This window comes from Quercus lobata, chromosome 2 (assembly GCF_001633185.2).
Source record: "Quercus lobata isolate SW786 chromosome 2, ValleyOak3.0 Primary Assembly, whole genome shotgun sequence".
NCBI classification, from domain to species: Eukaryota; Viridiplantae; Streptophyta; class Magnoliopsida; order Fagales; family Fagaceae; genus Quercus; species Quercus lobata.
The window spans coordinates 10,419-25,746 of NC_044905.1; the positions used below are offsets into that span (position 1 = coordinate 10,419).

The window sequence follows — 15,328 nt, forward strand, 5'->3', positions numbered from 1 at the left end:
TCTGCTATCTGTTGGGAATAGATAAATGACCTTACAAAATAGTTAACGAAGGAATAGGTGGTGTTAAATATTCTGAGAAATTGATGTTAATGGTTTTGTCTACGTGTGTATTGGTTATATTTGATGGATGCATGTTATCCACCTGTTGTATTGGTCTTACTTGATGTATAAATGATGGTCCACCTGTTGTTTTCTCATATTTTTGGCAATTAACTGGTTTTGCATGATTGTCCACCTGTTATATTGGTTTCAATTGATTCATGCATGATAGTCCACCTGTTGATTTCTCATGATAGTCTACGTGTTGTTCTTACTGACTAATGTTTCTTTGAACTTTCTTTGCCTATTGCTCTTACTTTTCATCAAAGAAGAGACTTTTACCTTTTGTTAAAAGTGTGGAAGTGTGCCCTGACCCACATGAACCCCTTTTTTTTTAATTATTTATTTATTTTAAGTAATTTTTATTATTCATCCAAAAAAAAATCATCAAAAGTATAATCTATGTATTTTCTTTTATTTATGAATTATGCTAGGACCACATAAATGGGCAAAATTTTGTGTCACATGGTGAGTTATGATTGGTAAAAGTATGTTCTCACATGGCACATTGACACATCTTTGCCAATTACAACTCGTCATGTGGCAAGTTGTAGTACAAAATTGTGTCCATTTATGTGGTCCTAGCACAATTCTAAAGGTTAAACATATATGTAAATTATCATTTTAAATATTTGCAACAAATTATATAGATTTTGAATAATGAATATAAAAAATTAAAGGTAAACCGAAATCGTACACCAGTATTAATCGGTATCGAAATCTTTCATTTTTTTTTATCAAACTGAAATGGCCACGGATGGTATTGACTTCCTTGTGCTATACTATGCAGCATATCTATTAAAAACGAACTATAATAGACTCTATAATAATATATGTAATTTTTATATTTAATATGTTTGCACAAAAAAATTACTATAACCCTATATATAGTAATTTTAATGTGTTTATAATACGTAATATTGGAAAAGTAAGTCGTACGCCTATCATGCACCTTTCATATATAATTCAACTTTACAGCGGGTATATTTAGCAAAAAAAAAAAAAAAAGGTTCAAAAATCATAAGAGATTTACTAAAACTCAAACATGTTATATATTTTCTACATTTTCTTTACTTATAATGAATGATGATATATTCATCATGTTTGTATGTGTTGAGACAATGTTGTCACTTTTAGATGGTTCTTGGACTTAAAAAATCATTATTTTTCATTTCAAATGTCTGAAACGTATAGCTGTTAGCAAATGTTTTAGATACATGATTTTCTTTTAATTTTGGTGTTGTAGTAAAATAAACCAAGATTAAATTTTATATTATACTCAATAATTTTCCCATGCATCGCACGGATTAGCGACTAGTATATATATAAAACCGAAACCTTTGAAGCTCTTACAATTTTCCACGTCATCACTATTTTCTTTTTCTTTTTATTTTAGGTTTTATATCTTATATATTTATTATTTTTCTTCAATGTGTAATTATCTTATCAAGTGTTACAATAGTTTAATTTAAGTAAAACTCTATCAAATATATGTTTCAAGAGCTTGAAATTCTACTTCAATTAAAATTCTATAGCTCCCACAATTTCCACGTCATCACTATTTTCTTTTTCTTTTTATTTTAGGTTTTATATCTTATATATTTATTATTTTTCTTCAATGTGTAATTATCTTATCAAGTGTTACAATATTTTAGTTTAAGTAAAACTCTATCAAATATATGTTTCAAGAGCTTGAAATTCTACTTCAACTAAAATTCTATAAGGACTCACGTTTACAATTTTTCAAACCCATAATTACACGGCTACTGCAAGAGTAATTTAGATCACAAAAACAAATTGAAACACGCCTTTCCCCCCTTGGTTCCTTATTTAATCTGAATTCATTATTCACCACCACACACTAAAATTTTAGAACTTAAATCGAAACAAAAAAATCTAAAACCGACAAACCCAAATCCTTAAACAAAGTTTGTTAGAGAAAATTTCTCAAAACCAAATGGCTCTTGCTGTTACTTCTTCTTCATCTATTGAAATTTCTAAAGGTAGTTTATTTTCATAGTTTGAATGGAATTGTTATTTTTTTTAAGGATGTTTGGTTGTTCTAATGATGATTGTTTGGCTTTTTAGATAAACTCAATAAATTTATTTATAGTCTTTTATATTGTCGATGCATTTATTCTTTATTTAGTATGTTTTCACGTTTTAATATTTGATGAATTTTCTAAGTTTGTGTTCTGCAATTCATATTGTTCTGCAATGTATTGTTATGTGGTAATCAACATGGTTGTATGTTTGACTTCTAGCCAAATACAATAACACACTCCCACCATCCACTACTTCTTTTCTTAGTCTCTTCATATGCTGCATGTCCTCTTCCTCTTTGCTCACATTGGTAAGGTATTGCATTGATTTGGTTCTTGGAATGCCTTCAAAACTTGGGTTTTGGATTTATTTTGTCAAAAAGGTATGTAAGTTTTTTATCAGGTTTAATGTTAATAGAATTAAAGAACTCACAATCTAGAAAAAATAAATAAATAAATAGAAAAGTGATTGTATTAGATTTTTATTTATTTATTTATTTTTTATGTGGAACCAATAAAATGAAAGAAAAAGAATTTTCTAAACTTTTATTTTGAATAAAATTACTTATTTTCATTCAATTTCAATTGTTTTCAAGTCATACCTTTTTTAAGGCAAGTCATAAACCTTTAAGCAAAATAAATATTTTTAATTTTTGCTCCAAAAAAATAATAACTATTTTTATTTTTTATTTTACTTACCCCGTGCATCGCACGAGTCAGCGACTAGTTAGATATTAATTACAAAACCTACCAAAAACAATACCAAACAATCACTATAATTAACTGTAGGTGATCATAAATACTCATACCATGCTAATTATGGGCTTAGATATGAATTTAAGAATCCTGTTGTTGAAGCTCTTACACATATTGTTGAGTATGCTATCAGTCAAGCTATCCTCACTAAACATGTGTCTAGCCCATTTTGTTGTTGAGTGAGCATCCAACCAACTATGTGCATTAGCATCAATCTCCTTCAGCTCATCCATCACCTTATCAAAGTCTTTTTTGTAAGTTGCCTTGGCTGCCCTCCAAAACGTATCTTTGATCAAAACACCAAGATGGTTCTTCCTGAAGTTGTTATAGAGGTGCCTACAGCAAATCCTATGTTCATACTGTGGCCAGTTGTCAATGAATGTTTGCACCAACCCTTGTCACAAACAATATCACAGGCAAGAATGTGAAATTAGTGGACCAAAAGTACAATGACTAAATACAGATTAAAACAACCAAATGGAGAATTAACTACACACCTTTTGCTGGTCTGACATAAACACCCATCTCCTATTCTAACCTATGTGTGCAAGTAACAGGTTGATGAACCAAGTCCAAGAGTCCTTGATTTCAGCCTCTATCACTGCATATGCAAGTAGAAAATACTCTTCATTAGGATCTCTGCATACTGCAATAATCAATTGTCCCCCTAACTTGGTTTTCAAATGGCAGGCATCCAATCCAATGAATGGCCTGCTTCCAACCAGAAACCCATTCTTGCATCCCTCCAAACATATATATAGCCTCTCAAAATAAGACACTCCACACACCAAGTCCATCTCAGCTACTAAATCACCATCATTGAAGGTATGTACCTTCATAAGTATTGTATTGCCAGGATTAGACCTCCTTAATTCCTCACAGTACTCACACAGTTGGTTGTACTGTTGTGTATAAGCCCCATCCACATAATCTCTAGCCTTATCCCTAGCCCTACTTGCTTTTCCTGCGCTTATGTTTAGGGTATACTTCTCATGGACAGCATCTTGGATGTCTCTCAGCTTGATGTTAGGATGTCTTTTCACCTTCTTCATCAACTTCTTCCCAATGTTAGATGAAGTACACCTAGGGATCTTAAAACTTCTCAAGCATGTATGTTCCAAAGTCAATGTCCTTAGTTGGTAGCTCCTCTCCCTTGGCACCTTTGTTAGATAGGCAATGAACTTGTAGTTTTCCTAGAAAATAGCTTACCCTTTGAAGGTCATTTTTTACAAATCTGATCCCCCATCCACCATGAACTACATATTCTTTTATAACTTCCTTGAATTTCTTGGGTGTTGTAAACAGCATATCTTTTTCAAAAGAAATACGTTCTGCCTTAGCCACTGGCTTAAACACAGGGAACTTCTTCACTTCCTCATTTTTCTGTCCTTTACCATTTCCCACATGCATACTTCTATCATACTCAAAAAATATCATCACTGTCATACCCAAGCTTATCATCAGATTATGATTCCACCAGACTGTGCAATTCCTCACTCTCATAATTAGAGTTCATTACACCAGTACCCATTTGGCCTTGTTCAACAACATCATCATCATCCTTACCATCCCAATTGTCACTACTGTCTTCAACAAAGTCCCGAACACCATGGTTCAACTCTACCTCATCATCTAGCCCACTTCCCCCACTATCACTACCATCACTTACAATAAAGACCTCAAGTGGGTGCTCAATGATAGGTTATTTACCTACTCTCGTTGAACCCATATGGGAAGCAACAACCTCAATGGGAACATCAGCATTAACCTCCTCAATAACAAATTCTGCACCTACTCTCCTAACATACACTTGTTCAGCATCCACCTCAGTTGACTCATCTTTATTGTTAAAAGTTTGATCATTAGCATACATGTCATCACTATCATAAAAAACTATAAAATTCACCCCCATCATGGTCATCATCATCACTATAATAACCCATAGGGCCTTGCTCCACTGCCAATGGCTGCACACCCTCACTAACATCCTCTTCATCAACTAGTATAGGATTATCTATTAGGTGCTCCACATACACGTGAATCTCTTCATGACCCTTCACTAATTTTGTCATGTACATGGCATCATCATCACCAACAACCAAATGGAAATTTGCCCTTTCTTGGTCCATACCAAGCATTGTATACCATAGCCTACTAACAGGTGTGTACCCAAAGTCCCTACATATACCCTCTATCTCGCCTTGGACCACTTATCAAGGTCACAATTATCAACTACATCTACTTCACCTCCCACACATTTTTTAGGGTTCTCAGTAAAATAGCCACCATGATGCACAGATATAATGAATAGGTCATCCATTCTGCATGCCATACACTCAAAACCAATTAAACAATGCTAGTTAAAGAAAAATAACAAAACAACTCCTATTTAAGAAAACACTGCTCATTTACCAACACATCACTAAATGAAGTAGCTCACTCTGCATGCAACATACCCTCAATACCAATTAAACAATGCAAGAACGATACAACACTCATTTACCAACACAACACCTAATAAAATATTTCATTCTGCATACAGACAACACAACACTCAATAAAGTATTTACCAATACAACACTAATCAAATAATTTTTCACAACACAGCACTAACTTCAATAGTTCTGTTATACTAAAATAGACATGCATTGTTATCAAATTACACAAAAAACCCTCAAACAATACTGTGGCTTACTTAACTCTCTTCAACAGGGGCACATAGGGAACACATGGACCACAATCAAAAGTAACATAAAAAAGCATACAAAAATCATACAAAAACATTGTGGCCCCTACTACCAAAACCAACCAACAAGCATGTTGTAAAGTTATAAATAAGAACATAGATAGTGAAAGCAAATACCTTTTCACATACAAAGAGAGAGAGAGAGAGAAAATATTGCCTTCAAGTGGCAGAGATGGGTTTTGAGCGATGGTTGATGGTGATGGTGGCTTCAAGTGACAGAGCTGGTTGGTGATGGTTGATGATGGTGGTTTCAAGTGACAGAGCTGGATGATGGTGGTTTTAGGGAGAGGCTGATGGTGATTCCAGGGATTTATGGCTGATTTGGGGATTTTCGATGTATAAGCGCCATGTTTATTGGGTGGTTGACTCATATGATAAACACGTGTGAAGTAAATTGGGCGAGAAGGCCATGTGGCATGGCAAACTTGGCCAAGGTGGATTTTTAATGTTTTTAAATGATTTTTAATTCTCTTCGTAAGCCACATCAGCTTTCCCTGTTAGTTGGCTAACGATAAGGACTTAAATGTCACGTGTTAATTGGTTTAAGGACTAAAAGTGGTAAAAATAAAATATAGGGACCAAAATATAAAAAAAAGTGCAAAATGTAGAGACCAAAAGTGCATTTACGCCAATAAAAAATGTGGGATTCAAACCCCCTACACCAAAAATCAATTCATGTCTTGGTCTTATGAATAAGAGTAATCACTATGAAACAGACATTATAGATTAAAATTCTACCACATCTATAAAAATAAATAAAAACCATTTAGCTAACAAATGGCTGATTAGTTTGACCGTACGCATTGAAACAAAATTAACTGGCCAACTATCAAAAGACTCCATATTGACATTATTATATATCTCACCCCCTGCTCTCACTTGATATGAGAAAAAATAATATTACAAGAGATATCAAATAATTGAGTTATAAGACTCTTGCCATAAAGAAAAAGAAGCTAGTTTAGCCTAAGAAGCACTAAAAGCTTGTTCAACTAATGATGCTAACTTTGCAATCCATTAAGGAAATTCAAACCCTTACATAGGTTGGTACACACGCACAATATTTCTTTCAATCTAAAGCTTCATTTTTATGGAACATGATTCAAAATAATATCTTAATAAGGACATACTTGAAAACACTTAGAAACAATATAACAGTAATACTTTATAACATCCTTAATGCTTTAATTGTTCAATAAAGCTTTTGAAATTCTTAGAAGAGGATCCACCTTCAGTTACACTCGTTTTGGCCATTTTCTTTAGCTCCAATGAATTTCTTTTTATACCATCATCAGAGAGTAATGTTTCTATTTTTGTTTTGATTTCATGCCTCGTGATGAGCCCATTTTCATCTGGGGTCAACCCTAAACCAATCTTCCAAACATCACATATGTAACTCCTATTATGGAATTGGTCTGAAAAGAAAGGCCAACATAGAAATCGGATTCCCATGCTTATACCCTCCAAGGTTGAATTCCATCCACAATGGCTTACAAAACATGCAATAGAAGGGTGGTCTAACACCTTCTCTTGAGGTGCCCTTCAACAATCATTCCACGATCATTTAGTCTTGTTCTAAACACATGCAAGAATTCAGCAAGTGGTCCATCTGTTATATCTGATCGGACAACCCACAAAAAAGTTTGGCCTATGAGTTCAAGACCATGTGCTAGTTCATCAAATTGTTTCTGGCTAAAGGTTGCTATGCTGCCAAAGGCAACATAAATGACTGAACCCACAGGTTGTTTATCAAGCCAGCTTAGACAAGTTGAATTCTGAGGCCAAAAGCTTCCAACATAATTGCTCAATTGATTGCCCAAAAGTAATGGGCCAATAGGTATGATCCCAGGAATTAAATCGCAGACTGCTGAGTCAAGTTCATGGAATGAGTTGCAGAGAAGCCAGTTGCATTGTTTCACATAATGGTTCACTCTCGAAGCATAATATTCAAAAATAATGTTTTGTTGTTTTGAGTCTCCTGGAAAGCTCCAAGGCAACTCAGTGCTACTGCATGCTGGGATTTCCTTTGACAACCAGATCGAGTTGTCTTTTATTGGAGTTCCTACAGGGTGATTCAACTATTTTTTTTTTTTTCTCTCAAAATTAAACAAGTATATGTCACTAATTATGTGGCCGGTACATTCTTATCCTTTTTCACCTTTCTTATACCAAATATTAAAATACTGAAGATGCTTGATTATGAGTTGCTCAATAAGGTTTCAACATGTAAATCAAAATCTTTTCTAATAACATAGACAAGTTAGAATTATTAATAGCAGCAAGATTTTTACCTTTAGTATCTATTATTCCATCCTTAATAAGCTTCGGGACATGAAGTAAAAAAGCCAAGTTTCCTGGTCCAGCAGGCCAAACTGCCGCCCTTTTAATTCCCATCTTCTCAGCAACTTCTAGTGCCCACCCAGCCGCTATACTAGCAATGACACAACTGATCTGATCATCATCATTTGACTGATTAATTCTATGTTGCACGGACACGAACACGGACACGGGGATACGAAAATTTTTGAAAAATAAGGACACGACACGGCGGGGACACGGCGGTTAAATAATTAATTAAATTTTATATTTAGGCATATTTTTTAATATTTTTAGACAAAATACATTTATGTTTAGAATTTAAATTATGTAAGAACTACAAATAAGTAAACTAACACCCAAAATACTACAATAATACACAAAATCTTCAAGCACTTTCAGTATTTATTTTAGTAAAATTACCTACAATATTTAATTTTAATAAATAAATAAAACTATAGCAGGACACACAAAAACAAATTTATAAGTTATAACTAATATTAAAAAAAAAATATATATATATATATATTAAAATAAAAAATAAAAAAACGATGAAGGGCACACAGGCCACACGCCACACGCCATAGCACGGTAAAAAAAAAAAAAAAAAAAAAAAAAAAAAAAAAACACAAAACAAAAACAAAAGCAAAAGCAAAAGCAAAACGCGTTATATATTATGTGCCCGTTTGGGCTAAGAGTTTTCCAGCGTCTGCGTTTTCTGTTTTTTTTTTTTTTTGGCAGCCGCATAATATGACCAATTCAACTGTGAACAGTGTACAGATGCACTGTTTACGGACCCACATATTCCACTTTTTAACAACTTTTTTATTAAAACTGGGTCCCACAATACTATTCACACATTTAAAAATTATTTTGCTACAGTGTTTTCAGTTTCAGTTTTCAATTTCAGCAAAAATAAGCTCAATCCAAACGGACCCTATGTCTAAGTAACAGTAGATTCAAGTTAACATCGGAAAGAAAGAAAAAAAAAAAAAAAAAAAAAAAAGACAGAGAGAATAGAGAAGAGTTCGGAAGGGATAGAGGACAGATGGCACGGCGTCGACATCGGAGCTCGCCGATTGGTCCGATCTAACTCCGGCGAGGGACAGAGGGCAGCGGCAGTGGCAGCGACAGAGGGAGGGTGGGTTGAGAAGATCTTGAGATGTGGTTTCAACTTTCAGTCTAAGAGACTCTAAACTTGCTATATTATTTTGGGTTATCACAAAATCAACGGCATTGGTAAGTTTCGGTCAAAATCTGTGATTTTTTTCTTTTTTTTTTTCACTGGTGGCGTGTCGGAGGCGTCGGAACCTCGTCGGCGCCGTGTCGGAGCCGCGTCGGAGAAGCGAAAAAAAGAAAAAGAAAAGGGACACCGCCGGACACCGGAATCTGGCGCGTCGTCCCCGTTCCGGTGTCCGACACGTGTCGGACGCGGACACGACGCCAAAAATGGCGTGTCCGTGCAACCTAGGTTGCATACCTTGTGCATGATTTCTTATATAGTTATATTACTGGTCTTCATTTCCGTTTAATGTCACAAGTTTCTTACCCTTTATTTTAAATGGCAATTACGCTTGTGTTCTCATGTTGGCTACCAATAAAAAACAGATTGATTAGGAAATCTCCTATATGGTTTGAAGTTTGATGTTTTCTGCTTGTGCATTAACAGAAATGTGGGGTATTTTATTTGTAGATTGCAAGCTATCAAAACTAGATTAATTTAATGTATGAGGTGTTGCATCAGCAACTTTATATTTTTTTAGCGCTTTATATTGTCTTTTTTCAGCTGGCAAAGAGACAATGGGTACAACTTATGTCAAACATAAAATTTTAGACTCTATGAGTACAACTTATGATTTCATGATCAGTTGTGTAAGTTGCATGAAATAAGTATAGCAGGTTACATCTACTTTTGTTTAAGATGACTTTAAAATTGCTTTAAGGCATTATTGAGGCATTATAGGCATTCTTTTTGGGTCTTTCTATTTTTGGAAACTGTAGATATCATAGGGATAATGTATATGCAAGATCTCCCAATAATGCTCAAATAGTGTGGAAGTTTTTATTGCATGCTATGTAAAAATTATATTACTTATTAATCCTGTCCCTCTACAATGCTAATTTTTAAGGGCTTTTATGAATTTCCTTCTTAGCTTTGAAATGTGAGTATAGGCAATAGAAATTTCTTGTGAACTTATTGGTTCCAAGCATCTTAAGTTACTCTATGGGATTTCTTTCCCGTATTCTTTGCTGTAACACATTTGGAAAGGGTTTAACTCTTAGATGAATGATCCTACTAATGCATTTGCAAATGTAAGTGCACATGTTTGTCTCTTGATTTTGTTTGCCTATTTTTCATCCTTGTGTGTTAGAATTATGGTTAAGTGATTGAATTCACCATCTCCTAACAATTTAAGCTTCTGGGGACAATTGGTAATTTAACATGGTATTAGAGCAGGAGATCTTGAGTTTGATCATTGTCTGTATTCTTCTCCCATTTAAAATGTTTAAAATCCCATGTGCTGGGTCTCACACGTGAGGGGGAGTGTTAAAAAATATGGTTAAGTGATTGAATTCACGATTTCCTAAGTGATTCTGAGACATAATAGTTCCCCCCTCTATGGTTATTTGTCTATTTATATGTATTTTAACGTCCACTCTAAGGGTTGGAATATTGAAATTCAGAACTTGGTTTGTTTAATAGGGCTAAAATGACTCAATGCTACCAGTTTTATTTGAGATATCTACTTAAGTGGTTTGACTGGAATGCAATCCTTTGATCAGGGGATATATGAAACAAAGGTGCCATTGGAGTTTAATGCCATCCTCCAGATTGGTTGTGTCTGTAAAGTGGACAAAACAGGTAAGAAAAGAAATATCCAGGATGCCTGGAGTCTGAGTGAACTACACATGAAGACAACAACCGAATGCTCTTATCTGGAAAAATCCATATATTGTCTTTTACTTGTATCACAGCACCTCTGAAGGACGAGCTATATATATTGGGTATTTTCCTGCATCAAGAACAATATCTGTTGTGGTGGTTAATCCTTATCAAAATAAAGATTTGTCACCGTCTTTTCTTGAAAAACAATTCCGTGAAGCTTGCCAAGCTCTATCTGTTGAACCACCTCCTCCTAGAAATGGTGTTATTTTCAAGGTGGACTATGTTGGATATATCAAGGATGCTGAAAAGATTTTGCAAAGAGAAATAAATGAGTACAGACATGAACATCACGGACCTATAATTGCTGTTATTGAATGCCCAAATGCTCAATCAATGAAGTCAGGTATACGAGCTCTAGATGATTTCCCATGTGTGACCATTCCTTCCAATGCTCGCGATAGTCACTATCAGGTTCTTGGGTGGCAGCAAGTGGCTGCGAAAATTGGAATGCAACGTTGTGCTGCATCGTCCCAGTGGTTGAATGACAGAATCTCTCTGTCAAGATATGCCCATGTACCAGTGGGGACTTTTGAACTTGATTGGCTTGTATTTACAGCAGATCTCATCTTTTCAAGAGCACTACGTGATCAACAACAGGTACTTTGGATATCTGATGATGGTGTTCCAGATCTAGGTGGCATTAATGAGGAAGATACCTGTTTTGCTGATGAGGTCCATCAACCTGTTCTTACATACCCTGGTGCATATAGAAAAATAACAGTGGAGCTAAAGATTCATCACCTGGCTGTAAATGCTCTTTTGAAAAGCAACCAAGTGAATGAAATGGAAGGAGGTGCTTTGCTAGGATATGACCAGGACATGCATTCTGGAGCACCTGTTCAGAATGAACATGTTGGCTTTGATGAGGATACCGCATGTGCACCTGCATTTCGTGTCCTAAAACAGTTGATCCAAAGGTGCCTTGCAGATGCAGTCACGTTTGGAAATGTATATGCTGATGCAATATTGCAACATCTATATCGATGGCTCTGCAGGTTGCAGCATCTTAACTCTGATTTGTATGCCGTCTTGTTTTTGGATCATATAATTACTAGTTTCATTTTTATGTTGCAGCCCTGAATCAAAACTTCATGACCCAGCTCCTCACCGCATACTTCACAAGGTAAATACTTGTTGGATTGCATAAGATTTCCTTGTAACACAAGAAAGTAGTCTAGGCTGCACATAGAGCTTTAAGGTTACTCTAAATACTTTTTGTTTTACTTTGTATGAGGTTTTGTTACATGGCACATTCCTTGAGATTATCTTTATTTAAGCTTCCACCTCTTCAAAGTTTAGCATTTATATCAAAGTATTAATTAATGGAAGATGTGTTTATTTCAATGTATTTATTAATAAAGTTCAAAGAATTTGTATGACTCTCTCTCTCTCTCTACACACATAGACACACATAAAATTTACACCCTATAATTGTCATTTTAGTCCATCAAACTTAAAGTTTTTCATTTTATTCCGTTTAATACCTTAGTAGCCTAAGGTTATACCATATGATGCATTCTTAGAGAATAAAACAAATTTAAACAAAATCCAACAAAAAAAATTTAACACACAATCAAGAATATAATAAGAATAATTATGTTCTTAAGTTGGAAAAGTAATTAAATATTTGCCAATTTATGCAAGCAATATTACAATAGGTTCATATTCTAAATTATATTAATCTTAAAATTTTACAATACTTAATGAGTATTATAAATTTCCCTTTTTCTAATGGCACGTAAATAATTGAAGCTTATTTCTCAAATATTATATTACTTAATGAGTATTATAAATTGGTCATAAAAATAATTTCTTATCAAATATTTCGAAATGAACTTATAACATACGTGTGTCTCGCACGGGACATCAACTAGTTATAATAATGATTTGAATTATTTTATTTGTGAAAAAAAATAGATCTTTCACAATGAATTGGATTTCTCATAATTGTATACCTTGTGAGATATGGTGATTCATTTAATATGTGAATTTTACCTAAATTAAGTCCTAATCAATTGATCTGACTTCTTTTGGTTGTTTTTAATATCTACAGGTGATGCAAAAGGTGTTTGCATTATTGTTGGCCGAGTTTCGGAAATTGGGTGCCACAATTATTTTTGCAAACTTCTCAAAGGTTATTATAGACACAGGCAAATTTGATCTCTCTGCTGCCAAAGCTTACTGTGATAGCTTGCTTAAAACTCTGCAAAAGAGGTTGGTCTTGACAAAGAATTTAAGTAGATTTATTACGGTGAATAAAGATTAAGTTTTGCCGGGTAGGGTTGAAGTTTTGAATTAAAAATACGATTAATTACATGCTCCTTAATTCTTTGGATGTTTTGAATGCTCCACATTGATTTAAAATTTTAAATTTTGGAAGTTTTCAAACCCATGCGTATCCAGAGCTGTTATTGAGTCACATTGCTAAAGATTGTCTCTCTTTAAACTGGAGCTGTGCTAAGTTGTTGCATGTTGTATGTCATTTCAAGATTGATTATAATTGCAGTTGCATTAATAGTTGATCTGGTTCTGCCCAAATTTTTATATAATTTTATATTATTTTCCTCTGTCTTTGTTTTCTACTATTCCAGTTATTCGCTTCTGTAAACTATATATCAAACCAATGCATTACACTTCTGATACAGCCAGATAAATTTATGGCTTTCATACTTATCCTGGTTACAGTAGCAAATGCGTTTTTTAGAGATGTCATTAAATTAATCATGTCTTGCCAATAAGTTGTCTACGTTTTGTAGTTGTTCCTTTTCCCCTGGCCCTTCTAGTTTTTGGGCCAAAACTTCACCTGCTACTATGGGTGTCACCTATGAATATTTTTTATGTTGATGCAGATGTGTGATCACTGGCGTTGGAGGAACTTCATATGCATATCTTGGACGACCATGGGGACCTTTTGGAAGGGTTGTCTATGCATACACATATGTGGATGCATGCATAAACCATGTTGGCTGGGATAACTTGGGCAAAACAGAGAACGAAAGAAGTGCTTGCTTTTATGAATACAGGTACATCACGTTTAGTGCTTCCTCTAACTTTATAGAGCCTACATGTAAAACACATAGGATATCATTCACCAACTGAAAACTTGTCTTAAATTGTGAACTTAGTTGATCAAATCCAGCTGTCAGGGGCCTGAGTGAGTTTGGATGATACCATGATGTTATATTAATCTACAACAGATTTGAAATGATAACCTTTTTTTGATGCTGAGTAGAGATGAAAATGAAAATGAATTGATAACATGTTGGATTACTGTTTTGGTTGAGTTGGTTGTATTTTCTTTTCTTTGACTTTTCTTGTGAAATGGATGCTGGTGTCTTTATGAAAGTTTATTCTTAATAGCACACTAAATAAGTATGGAATGCTTCAATTAAAAATGCAGGTGCTATGGGCCAGGTAGTTGCCCATCAAAGAGGGTCGCATGGGCTAGAGAATTGATAGACGAAGAAGCAGAACAGTTCCTCATGCATCGTTTCATTGACCCAGATTCACAAAGACCTTGGCTTGCCCAGAGAATACCATATTCTGCGTAAAGTTAATGGACGGAGACCTGCTTATGCTTCCCAGCAACTAATATAAGATCTGCATAATACGTTTTATTTTTAAGTCTTTGATTGGTCAAGTTATGAGAGAATAGCATGGTGCCTTTTGATGTATGAACTTCCTCTATAGATTGTTTGGCTTACATTTTGTGAACTTGTCCGATCAGCTTGTGTTAAGATTCTTTCAAATAGTGTTTCAAAAGGGACAGTATCATTTTGAGCAATTCATGACTGATGGTTTTGTAGAAGCAATATGGTTTGCACTACTGAAAAACCAGTTTTAGTTTCTCGGAACAAGCAGTGAGCATTTTATAGTTGGGCAATAATAGGTCTCATGTTGACCGCCATGAAGATCAAAACTATAAACACATGGGTTATGACTTTATGTTAAGGGTCCGTTTGGATACAGCTGAAAACTGAAAACTGAAACTGAAAACTGAAAAACACTGTAGCGAAATAATTTTTAAATGTGTGAATAGTATCGTGGGACCCATTTTTAATGAAAAAGTTGCTGAAAAGTGAAATTTGTGGGTCCGTGAACAATACACGATGTGCTGTGATTGGTCCAAAAAAATTTGAAAAGTCAAAGTTTGCGGCTACTGTTCATTGAACAGTGCATGAACAGTAGCCGCAACACCCAAAACGCGTGAAAAAAAAAAAAAAAAAAAAAAAAAAAAAAACTGAAATATGCAAACGCAGGATTGGGTAGAAAACGCCCAATCCAAACGCACTCTAAGTGCCAACTTTGGCATCAACTTTAGCGCTCGTTTGATCTGGCATATGTATTTCATGCAAGACCTACAAGGGTTATGAATTTATGTTAAGTCCCATTTGGTCCATTTCGGTCTAATTTGGTTCACTT

General features: G+C 34.6%; 1 protein-coding gene and 1 pseudogene across 1 annotated transcript; one reads left to right on the forward strand and one right to left on the reverse strand.

Moving 5' to 3' along the window:
- Positions 1-6,819: 6,819 nt before the first annotated feature.
- LOC115977716 lies at positions 6,820-8,544 on the reverse strand (annotated as a pseudogene).
- A 428-nt stretch (positions 8,545-8,972) lies between these two features.
- On the forward strand, positions 8,973-14,711 carry LOC115967522 (DNA polymerase epsilon catalytic subunit A-like). The gene is made up of 6 exons (XM_031086638.1): positions 8,973-9,198; positions 10,744-11,901; positions 11,981-12,029; positions 12,960-13,120; positions 13,756-13,929; positions 14,307-14,711. Exons 2-6 carry the CDS (start codon positions 11,240-11,242, stop codon positions 14,455-14,457), a joined length of 1,197 nt encoding a protein of 398 aa, XP_030942498.1. The 5' UTR covers positions 8,973-9,198; positions 10,744-11,239; the 3' UTR covers positions 14,458-14,711.
- The last annotated feature ends 617 nt before the right edge of the window (positions 14,712-15,328 follow it).